Genomic DNA, 12,458 nt, shown 5'->3' with positions numbered 1-12,458 from the left:
ATGGTCAGAGAGATGTTCTGTTCAGATACAACAAACCTAGCTTTGTAACACAGCGTGGCTTATGTACACATACTTCACTCACAACACTCCATACATTTATTCCAGCCTTTGGTTTTCTTACATTTCCATGTTTGCAGTCGAAGTTTCAATACAGTCTCCCCCCCCCCCCCGCAGTTCACGGGTGCTATGCTTGTTAGTTTTAAAATCTGTTCTTGCGTTAGAACCACACATTTGTCCTAGGGAGATACAGATTATTGCTGAGACTCCCGGAAGTACTTCTTACTTAAACCTGGAAGGCGGAGAGTAGGTTCCTGCAGCCATGTCAGAGGCTGTTCTGAAGGGGCTGTGAGAACAGACGCTCCCTGGGGGAGTCAGCAGCTGTGACAGGAGTGCAGACAGGTGCCGCTTCTGGAGGGGGAGAACCTCATGCAGAACAGTGTGGAACTCACCAGAAGTTCTTTTATGTCAAGGGTTTGTCAGGATCCAAATGCTTTTGCCTCTGTGTGTAAAGTCTTCTCATCAATACTTTGAATATTACAGGAAACAAAAAGTTTCCTTCCTTCAATTTTTTGAAGTTGGCTATTTACCACAACAGAAAGAAGGGGGATAGGTTTTTTATAGTCGATGTTGAGGTTGGCCGTCATGGAAATGCCCTCGGCAAATGCACACATGCCGGTAGTGATGTCAATGATGGTTGCAATGGCACCTCCGTGAAGAAATCCAGGTACTCCTTGCAGGTGAAGACCTCCTTGAAACAAGCAGACTATTCTCTTCTCAGTGTTATTGTAGAACATCACGTACTCAAAGCCTAGCCCTTCCTCCAAGCTTCTGGTGAACTGTTGGGCCTTTGACATTTGCTCTTCTTTCTTAAACTTTGAGTCAACAAAATGGGTTTGGAATTCTTGAAGGGCATGAGTAGGGTTTTGTCTGTACGAAGGGAAACTTTTCCAGGAGCCATCTTCACATTTCTTCATGAACTGGTCAAAAAGGAGTCTTAGGTCCTTAGTCCAGCTGGGGTTAGGGAGAGCATAGTCCTTATGAATGACTTTCTCAGAAGAAAATAACCTCTTTGTTATTATCTCAGTAGTAGTAGTAGCGATTCCACCCCTGCTGACATATTTCAATCTCGAGTCACTTTCTCTTCCGGCTCCTCCAGATTCATACCTCAGGGCTGAAGAACCCGTGCACCCCGTTACAGCCTGGAGCAGGTGTTAGCTTAGCCTTGGTCACAATCTCTCCCCTCTCTCGCCTTCCGAAAGCAGTGTCCCGGCTATTTAGGAGATTTTAAAATAACAACTCTTTATCTGTTATTGGGTTCTTTAAATTCCTTATTTCATCCATGTTTAATGTTGGTAAGATCATATGAATCTGTAACCACAAATTCTTTTACATTTTCTGGATATATATCTTGGTGGGATAAAAATTCTTTAATATATATTTTTATGATTATCTGTATTTATCCAGTGTTTGTTATGTCTCCCAATCCATATATAGTTTTATTAGTGTGGACATTCTCTCACTTTTAAAAGTAATTTGACTGAAAGATTTTCAATGTTATTAATTTTTTCACATACCCACTCTTGAAGCCTAAACTCCAACCATAAGAAAAAACAAGGAAATAAGAAGATAAATAGGCAAGGAAAAAAAAAGGCACTACTACTTTCAAATGCTATTTATATATCTATAGACAAGAGACTTCACCATCATGCAAAAGGTCCTGAATTCAGCCCTCTGTGCTACAACTCTCCAAAAATGTAATTCCAGGACAAAACTAGCGCTAAGTGACATCTATCACATTCTCTGATGAAGTCATTCTCAAGTTCTTCAGATCTCTCTCCCTCCCCCCCATACACACACACACACACACACACACACACACACACACACACACACACACACAAGAGAGAGAGAGAGAGAGAGAGAGAGAGAGAGAGAGAGAGAGAGAGAGAGAGAGAGAGAGGCGGGGGGGGGGGGAGAGAGACTAGCAGAAACTTCTACACATAATAAACAGATTTATCCATGAAGCAGGATACAAAATCAACACATAAAATCAGTGTCCTTTCTTTTTCCTTTATATCTACTGTAAACATTTTGAGAAAGAAATGTGGGAAACAATTCATAGTAGCTTTAAATATTTTAGAATAAATATAACCATGAAAGAATAATTATACAATAAGGGGCTGGAGACATGGCTCAGTGGTTAAGTGCACTGACTGCTCTTCCAGAGGTCCTGAGTTCAATTCCCAGCATCCACATGGAGGCTCACAACCATCTATAATGGGATCAGATGCCATCTTCTGGTCTGTCTGAAAACAGCTACAGCGTGATCACATAGAATAAATAAATCTAAAAAAGAATTATACAATAAAAGGATTGACACAGAGGAAAGTAGTTGAAGATGTCAATGGATAGACATCCTTTATTCATGGATGGACAACACCGATTAATACTACTAGTATAAAATTATGAAAATGATTCTATTTCAGATTCAATATTGTCCTGCAGAAGTTCTTTTTTTTCAATAAATTTATACAATGCATGTAGTGGTAGCACTAAATAAATTTATTGAGTTCTTTTAAAGGATCATAGGAAGTTGGAAGGGATAGAGGAGGAGAAATTGAAAGGGAAATGTGTGTAAATTTGATAAAAATAGTTATAAGCATATATGTTTTGAAATTCTCAAAAAAATTTAATTAAAGACATGGACTTAGAGCAAGTGGATGATCTTTGCAATTGTTCTGCTTTCTATAGCCTGAGCTAGGACGTAAGAGTTCTGTATTGTACACACCTCTCCTTCATACGGATAGGACTCCTCAGTTACCAGGCCTTCATTGTCCTTCATATACTGGAATGCATACTGCATGAAGTCACCATTACATCCTTGGTTGCCATGATATAGGGAGCAGTCCACTAGGTTTTGCTCATTCAGAGGGACCAGGTCACTTGTTCCCCTGAACATTTGTCCTTCTAAGGATCCAGTTGCACTAAAAGCTCAACTACAGCCAAGTTGATCCTAAAGAAGAAAGAAAAAGATATTATCTACAAAACTAATAGCACAGAAATTTGAGAATTTATAGACTAAAAATCCCTCAGAAAATAGTGAGCTGCATGCTGCTGCAGAGACAGTAAAAGCAAGCGTGACATTTCCTTCTTGAATTCCTTGTGGACAATGGAACTCAGGAAAGTCCCACTGTCATACCTGGTCCTTTACAGGAGTCACATAACCTTGTTCTGACAATCCACAGCCTGAGGGATATCATGCAAAACATACTTACTGAATGCCTCCAACCTCTTGAGTTCCTGGATTTTAAAGCCAGTCATCATTTTCCTGAATTCTAAATTAGTCTGGAAATAAAAGTTAAAAAAAATCATTGAGGAGCAAGAACTATTTAAAGAACTAAAGAGAAGCATCACCTTCAAGTCACACATGCCATACTTACCAAGTCACCAAAGGTATTCACTCTCAAGGTCACATTGTGTTTCCCCTTAAGGTATTCCCAGTTGTGAAATTCATTAATTTTCATATTTTTCCCACACCATTCTCCTCAATTTTTCTTCATCCTAAAGTACATACTATCTATAGTATTTCCTTTTACTGTATGCCCTACACAAGTTCACTCAGTGGATTTGCTACCACAAATGAAGAGAGACCTTGGCCAAGGATGACTCTAGGCTTCCAAAACCACTACCCATCCTCAGCGACAAGAGGGGTGTTTGACAGAGTACTCATAATGAATGTCACCAGGTTAAGCCTTAGAAAGGGCTGGCTTAAGGAACCAACACTGGAACTATATTCTCTTGTGTTCTTGGGTTTGGGTTGTTTCTTTTTGTCTACTTGACACAAGCTGGGGTCATTTGAGAAGGGGGAATCTCAATTGAGAAAATGTCCACGTAAGACTGACTCATAGGCAACACCAATAGGGAACTGTCTTAATTAATGATTGATTAGGTTGTGGAAGGGCTTAGCGCAGTGTGGGCAGTATGTCTCCTTAGTAAAGTGATCCAGGGGTGCATAAGAAGACCAACTTAACAAAGCAGAAGGAAAGAGCCAGAAAGCCATTCCGCTTCAGTTCCTGCCATGGTTTCCCACCATGACTTATCTTCATGAGGAACTACAGCCATAAGATAAAACAAACCTTTTCCTCTCAAGTTTCTTTTGGTTGGAATTTGTATTTACCACAGCAACAGAGCCTAACTAAAAGAGCTCCACCAAGCAAGATCAATTCTCTCCAGGGTTCATCTGGAAGTTTCATGTTACTGACTGTTCTGTATGTCTTATTGTCCTTTGTCTTCCATTCATGCCATTCAAAATCTAACCTGAGACCAAGTTCATGAGAAGCTGAGGCCACTCCCATACAAATGGTAGTCATCAGTAAAAATGGAGCCATGCTTCAAAAACCTGGAAAAGGGGAAGAAAAGACACTCTAATTACATTGGTGCTTCAATAAACACACCTTTTTTTTTCTTGTCTAGAAATTAGGCCATCATGGTTAAGTAACATCATTTCAACTATTATCACAGGTGTTTATTAAAATGCCAAGGAAAAGGCTTAAATCAGACACAGAGGGGAATTTTGTTTATTCTTTAAAATGAAGAACAACCGGCCAGGTCTCAGGAACTGGACTGTGTGCATTGTGAACTTAGCTCATTCCAGAGTGGATGTACCTTTAAAGTGCAACTGAAGACCCAAGTCAAAGTTGGCCCAGGTTTTATGTCATTGGTACAGTAAAACTTCACTTCTGCAGAATTTAACCTAAGTACAAACATGTTCATAGTTATAAGGGCCATGAGACATTTTTTCCTTGCCCAGTATTAGCTAGAGATGGGCTATGTCCAGCTCTTTCATTCAGAGCCTTTCTGGAACCACTTATCTAGACCATTGTAAAGGGCAGTGACTATAAGTCTTCTTCTGTATACCTGGTAGTGTGACTTAAACAACTAACTCACTGTCTCAAGAAGAAATGAACCCATACCCAAGCACTAGACTTCAGAGCCAGCAGTTTAGGGGAGGTACAAGGGCAGACCAACCTTCAGGTGTGAGCTGTCATAACAGTATGGAGAGGGGAGCAGGTATATCTTCTAAAGGAAAGTAGAGAGGTGAGTCTAGACAAGTAAAGGCATCAAGGAGTGCTAGGCAGTTAGGGCTGAAAACAAAAAGGTTCTAGCTAACCCTGTGTGGGTTTTTGCCCTCACATGCCTTCCTTAAAGCAAGGAGTTTTAAGTTAAAATAATTTGGTGCTGCCTTGTGAATACCTACACTTTAGTCCCATGTCTTCTCTTTAAATCATAGTTTAGGTGAGAGCAGGTTGGAGTAAAGATTCTGGGATGCATTCTATTATAGCAACATTTACAAAAATAAGCTTACAAAACTAAAACCAAACATCTGATTACAGTGGTTCTCAACCTTCCTAGTCTTATGACCTGGTGCTTTAATATATCTACTTCCTCATGCTGAGGTGACCCATAGCCCCAAAATTGTTTTTGTTTCTAATCCATAAGTGTAATTTTGCTACTTTTATGAGTTATAATGTAAATATATGACATACAAAACATTTGATGTATGCATGACCTCACTGAACAGGGTTTTTGACCCCCAAAGGGGTCATGACCCACAGATTGGTAACTAGAGTCTTTTTTTCTTTTTTGTTATTTATTGAAGAACTTTATTTTTAAAAGAAAAAGATAAATGTACATATTTTAAGCATTTTTGCATAAAAGTATACGAATACATTTTTGTCAGTGCTTGGCTTTTTTTGTAAGGTTTGATAGTGTGCATTAAGATCTTACTAGTTACAATGAGCATAAAGTACATGTAAATCAGGATGTAACCTGGAATTAGTCAAAGCTTTCTTGGTGTGTAAGGAATAAACATAGTGTTTTTTTTTCTTTTCTTGAACTTCACACAGTCTGAGTTGTTTCTGGGGTGTTCAGAGCTTTCTGGGGTTAGTATCCAATTATCAGTGACTGCATATTATGTCTGTTCTTTTGTGACTGGGTTATCTCACTCAGGATGATATTCTCTAGATGCATCCATTTTCTTTAGAATTTCATAAAGTCATTGTTTCTGATAGCTGAGTAGTACTCCATTGTGTAAATGTGCCACAATTTTTGTATCCATTCATCTAATGAAGAACATCTGGGTTCTTTCCAGCTTCTGGCTATTATAAATAGAGCTGCTATGAACATTGTGGTGCATATATCTTTGTTGTGTACTAAGGTGTCTCTGGGGTATATGCCCAGAAGTGGAATAGCTGGTTCTTCAGGCAGTATTATGTCTAATTTTCTGAGGTATCGCCAGACTGATATCCAGAGTGGTTGTATTAGTTTGCAACCCCACCAACAGTGGAGAAGGGTTCCTCTTTCTCCACATCCTTGCCAGCTTCTGCTGTCATCTGAATTTTTGATCTTGGTTAATTTGACTGGTGTGAGGTGGAATTTCAGGCTTGTTTTGATTTGCACTTCCCTGATGGCTAATGATGTCAAGCACTTCCTTAGATGCTTCTCAGTCATTTGATATTCCTCAATTGAGAACTGTTTGTTTAGCTCTGTACCCCAGTTTTTAATAGGGTTGTTTGATTCTCTGATGTCTAGCTTCTTGAGTTCTTTGTATACCTTGGATATTAGGTCTCTATCTGATTTGGGGTTGATAAAGATTTTTTCCCACTCTGTTGGCTGCCATTTTGTTTTCTTGAAAGTGTCCTTAGCTTTACAGAAACTTTGCAATCTCATTAAGTCCCATTTGTCAATCTTTGACCTTAGAGCACGAGCCATTGATGTTCTGTTCAGAAAAATTTCTCCTGTGCTTATGTGTTCTAAGGTTTTTCCCCACTTTCTCATCTAATAGTTTCAGTGTACCTGGTTTAATGTAGAGATCTTTGATCCACTTGCACTTGAGCTTTGTACAAGGAGATAAGAAAGGGTTTATTTTCATTCTTGTGCATGCTGAGTGCCAGTTGGACCAACACCATTTGTTGAATGGTAACTAGTGTCTTATTGAGATAATTACTTGTGATTTTGATAGCTTGGTTATGTTTTAACTTTTTGGTTAACCTTACCCCAAACAAGATTTATGTAAAAATAGTTGAGTTATTTTCACATTTCTCTAGATATAACAGAATTTACAACTTTTAAATTATGCTTTTAGAAATGTCATTCTTAGTGTAAAACTCCAAAGCTTAGGGACCTACGCCAGCAACAGGAAGGACCTGACCCACCTTTGAGATGATATAGCTGGTGGAGAACAAAAATAAGGATCCAGGTGAGTCTTCCTAATTCGTCAAGAGAAGCCCATATGGAGTCCCAGTTGACTTTAAACCAAATCAAGTCATTAATCTGTAAACACTTTTTTAATTTTGTAAATGCTTTTGAACACCCAACAGCAAACTGTAGATAAACCTATAAGACAAGTCTACCAGCTTCTGACAAAGTAAATGGACAATTTTTCAAACACCTAAAACAAACAAACAAACAAACAAACAAACAAACCTGTCTACGATTAGATAATTTTCCAGAATACACTCAAAGCAAGAAACAATACTCACCAACTAGAAAGATGTTCTGGTTGAGGTGTCACACACTCTTCAAAAGGGGCTTTTTCAGATACCTGTGCTCTCCAGAAACAGCCTTAAGAACTTCCTGCTTCTGTAAACAGCTAATCAACTTTGTCTCTTTCAGTATTCAGAAAACTGTTCCTGCAGTTTAAAACTACACACTGCTTCTTGTCTTCATTTTGGTTCTTTTCCTTTGCTCCGTGTCCAGTGGGAGAGCACTGTGAAATTAGGTCACAAAGTAGAGGTTGATATTCCTTTTGGTTGAGAAAATTTAAGCTTCAACTAATCAGGATATAATTAACTTAAGATATAACAAATCACAGTGAGGTCACCTACACAACAATTTTCTAGTTTGGTGTCTGATCCTAAGTTCAGGAAAAGAGAATCCAAAGATTTGGCCCACTTAGTGCATGCTTCCTGCATAATCCAGAGCAGGCAATGATCTGTGTCTTGGAACTTCTCTTTGGGAATGAACTTCGACTCAAATGTCCTTCTACAGAACCTGGAAAGGACTGCATCTAGTAGTCCTACACTTTCTGTTCCACACTTGAGGTTGTTTCTCCAAACTACCACCCAATTCTAAGATATAGAATAGGGCCACACGGGCAAAACATTGGAAGCCCGAAACACCTGTGTAAATGAGGCACAGGTTCTCAGCACTCCAGTTAAGGCCACACCGGGGCAATAGCACTTGTAATTCCCCTCTGATCATGCTAGATGAGACCAGAGCATGTTTAGGGATAATATACAAGACCGTGACATTTGGCACAGGAAGTGAAGGACATAGTAGTAATGAGCAGAGATTCCCTGAATGTCCCTGTGGACAAGCCCAGACTTTTCCTCCCTGGGTCTTGAGACCATAAGTGGGTTCCCGAGGGGCCCAATTAGCTCTTAAACTTCTTTAAGTGCTACCCTTGCTCCAGTCCACCAGGGCTGCAGAAGTTGGAGGCTTACTGTCATTCTGGAGGGATCTACCTAGGGGTCTATCCAGAGTTTTCCTCTGGAGTGAATTTTTTTTAAACAACTTTATTTTACAAAACAAAGATAAATGTACAGATTTTAAACATTTTTTGCTTAAAATTATACATTTTTGTCAGTACTTTCTTTTTCAGATGTTAACATAATTTTTACATAAAACTCTATGAATATATTTTTTAGTCAGTACTTGATTTTTTTCAAGGATTGATTTTATGCCTTGAAAACTTAATAGTTACAATAAGCTAAAGTACATGTAAAACAAAATGTAACATGAAAATAGTTAAAGTTTTCTTGTTTTGTAAATATTTTTTTGTTTTGTTTTGTTTTCTTTATTTCTTGGACTTAATACAGTCTGTGAGCTGTTTCTGGGGGAGTGCAAGCCTCTGGGGTTAGCATCCCACTATCAGTGACTGCATATTATGTCTGTTCTTTTGTGACTGGGTTATCTCACTCAGGATGATATTCTCTAGATGTAGCCATTTTCTTAAGAATTTGGTTAAGTCATTGTTTCTGGTGGATGAGTAGTATTCCATTGTGTATATGTACCACAATTTTTGTATCCATTCATCTTCTGAAGGACATCTGGGTTCCTTCCAGCTTCTGGCTATTATAAATAGAGCTGCTATGAACATTGTGGTGTATATATCTTTGTTGTGTATTAAAGTGTCTCTGGGGTATATGCCCAGAAGTGGAATAGCTGGGTCTTTAGGTAGTACTATATCCAATTTTCTGAGGTATCGCCAGACAGATTTCCAGAGTGGTTGTATTAGCTTGCAACCCCACCCACAGTGGAGAAGTGTTCCTCTTTCTCCCCAGCCTCGCCAGCATCTGCTGTCATCTGAGTTTTGGATCTTGGCCAATCTGACTGGTGTGAGGTGGAATCTCAGTGTTGTTTTGTTTTGCATTTCCCTGATGGCTAAGGATGTGGAGCACTTCCTCAGATGTTTCTCGGCCATTCGGTGTTCCTCAACTGAAAACTTTTGTTTAGCTCTGTACCCCATTTTTTAATAGGGTTATTTGATTCTCTGGTGTCTAGCTATTTGAGTTCCTTGTACACCTTGGATATTAGGCCTCTATCTGATGTGGTGTTGGTAAAGATCTTTTCCCATTCTGTTGGTTTCCGTTTTGTTTTCTTGACGATGTCCTTAGCCTTACAGAAACTTTGCAATCTCATTAAGTCCCATTTGCTAATCTTTGACCTTAGAGCTTGAGCCATTGGTGTTTTGTTCAGGAAATTTTCCTCTGTGCCTATGTGTTCTAAGGTTTTCCCTACTTTCTCATCTAATAGTTTCAGTGTATCTGGTTTAATGTGGAGATCTTTGATCCACTTACACTTGAGCTTTATACAAGGAAATAAGAACGGGTCTATTGTCATTCTTTTGCATGCTGAGTGCCAGTTGGACCAGCACCATTTGTTGAATAGGCTGTCCTTTTTCCATTGAATGTTTACTGCTCCTTTGTCAAAAATCAGGTGACCATATACATGAGGGCTCATTTCTGGATCTTCTATTCTATTCCATTGATCCACATGCCTATTTCTGTACCAGTACCATGCAGTTTTCAGCACAATTGCCTTGTAATATAGCTTGAAGTCAGGGATAGTGATTCCTGCAGATGTTTTTTTGTTGTTGAGGATGGATTTCGCTATTCTAGGTCTTTTGTTATTCCATATAAAATTGCACAATGATCTTTCCAATTTCATGAAGAACTGGGTTGGAATTTTGATGGGGATTGCATTGAATCTGTAGATTGCTTTTGGTAGGATGGCCATTTTTAAGATGTTGATTTTTCCAATCCTTGAGCATGGGAGATCTTTTCATTTTCTGAGATCCTCCTCAATTTCTTTCTTTAGAGGTTTGAAGTTCTTGTCATACAGGTCCTTCACTTGCTTAGTTAGAGTCACACCAAGGTATTTCATAGTTTTTGTGACAATTGTGAAGGGTACCTTTTCCTTAATTTCTTTCTCCACATGTTTTTTCTTTGAGTATAGGAAGGCTACTGATTTGTTTGAGTTAATTTTGTATCCAGCCACTTTGCTGAACTTGTTTATCAGGTTTAGGAGTTCTCTGGTATAATTTTTGGGGTCACTCAAGTACACTATCATGGCATCGGCAAAGAGTGATGTTTTTATCTCTTCCTTTCTGATTAGTATCCCCTTGATCTCCTTTTGCTGTCTAATTGCTCCAGCCAGGACTTCCAGTACTATGTTGAATAGGTAGGGGGAGAGTGGGCAGCTTTGTCGAGTCCCTGATTTTAGTGGGATTGCATCAAGTTTCTTGCCATTAAGTTTGATGTTGGCTGTTGGTTTGCTGTATATTGCTTTTATTATGTTTAAGTATGGGCCTTGGATTCCTGTTCTTTCCAGGACTTTTAACATGAAGGGGTGTTGTATTTTGTCAAATGTTTTCTCATCGTCTAGTGAGATGACTATGTCATTTTGGTCTTTGAGTTTGTTTATATGGTGGATTACATTGATGGATTTCCTTATGTTAAACCATCCCTGCCTCCCAGGGATGAAGCCTACTTGGTCATGATGAATGATCGTATTGATGTGTTCTTGGATTCGGTTTGCAAGGATGTTGTTGAGTATTTTTGCATCAATGTTCCTAAGTGAGATTGGTCTGAATTCTCTTTTTTTGTAGGGTCTTTGTGTGGTTTAGGTACGAGGGTTATTGTAGCCTCAAAAATGAGTTGGGTAATATTTCATCTGATTCTATCTTTTGGAAAAGTTTGGCGAGTATTGGTGTTATACCCCCAATAAATGTCTGATAAAATTCTGCACTGAACCCGTCTGGACCTGGGCTTTTTTTGGTTGGGAGGCTTTTGATGACTTCTTGTCTTACTTCAGGTGTTATAGGGCTATTTAGATGGTTTACTTGGTCCTGGTTTAACTTTGGGACCTTGTATCTGTCTAGGAATTCGTCCATTTCCTCCAGATTTTCCAATTTTGTGGAGTATAAGTTTTTGTAGTAGGATCTGATGATTTTTTGAATTTCCTCAGTTTCAGTTGTTATGTCGCCACTTTCCTTTCTGATTTTGTTAATTTGGATACTCTCTCTTTGCCCTCTAGTTAGTCTGGCTAGGGGTTTATCAATCTTGTTGATTTTCTCAAAGAACCAACTCTTTGTTTTGTTGATTTTTTTCAATGGTTCTTTTTGTTTCTATTTGGTCTATTTCTGCCCTAATTTTGATTATTTCTTGCCGTCTACTCTTTTTGGGTATATCTGCTTCCTTTTGTTCTAGGGCTTTTAGCTGTGCTATCAGGTTGCTGATGTGAGCTCTCTCCAGTTTCTTTTAGGAAACACTTAGGGCTATGAGTTTTCCTCTCAATACTGCTTTCATTGCATCCCATAGGTTTGGGTATGTTGTGTTTTCGTTTTCGTTGAATTCTAGAAAATCCTTAATTTCTTTCTTTATTTCTTCTTTGACCCTGCTATTCTTTAACAGAGCATTGTTTAGTTTCCATGTGTATGTGGGCTTTTTGTTGTCTTTGTTGTAGTTAAAGACCAGCCTTAGACCATGGTGATCTGAGAGGATGCATGGGAGTATTTCAATCTTCTTTTATCGATGGAGGCTCGTTCTGTGTTCAATTATGTGGTCAATTTCTGAGAAGGTGCCATGGGGTGGTGAGAAGAAGGTGTATTCTTTTACTTTAGGATAGTATGTTCTGTATATATCTATTAATTCTTGTTGGTTCAAAGTCTCTGCTAGTTTTGGAGTGTCCTTGTTCAGTTTCTGTTTTCCTGTTCTGTCCATTGGTGAGAGTGAGGTATTAAAGTCTCCCACTATTATTGTGTGGAGTGAAATGTATTTTTTGAGCTTTAGTAGGGTTTCTTTTATGAATGTGGTTGATTTTTTGTTTGGAGCATATATGTTAAGGATTGAGAGTTCCTCCTGACAGATGTCCCCGGTAATGAGTAAAAAGTGTCT

At 38.8% G+C, this 12,458-nt stretch overlaps 1 protein-coding gene across 1 annotated transcript in view; it reads right to left on the bottom strand.

The window, feature by feature from the left end:
- Positions 1-460: 460 nt before the first annotated feature.
- The window catches only part of LOC308435225 (acyl-coenzyme A thioesterase THEM4-like), a gene marked incomplete at both ends in the record, with an annotated part of 30,360 nt that continues 18,362 nt past the window's right edge, over positions 461-12,458 (bottom strand). Inside the window, 2 exon segments of the mRNA XM_080935916.1 lie at positions 461-488; positions 490-1,171. Of these exon segments, the coding sequence (XP_080792042.1) occupies positions 461-488; positions 490-1,171 (710 nt within the window).

The sequence above is a fragment of the Micromys minutus genome (genome assembly GCF_963924665.1).
Source record: "Micromys minutus genome assembly, chromosome: 1".
Taxonomy (NCBI): Eukaryota; Metazoa; Chordata; class Mammalia; order Rodentia; family Muridae; genus Micromys; species Micromys minutus.
Note: the sequence above shows the minus strand (reverse complement) of the source record. Positions and strands in the feature narration are given on the sequence as shown.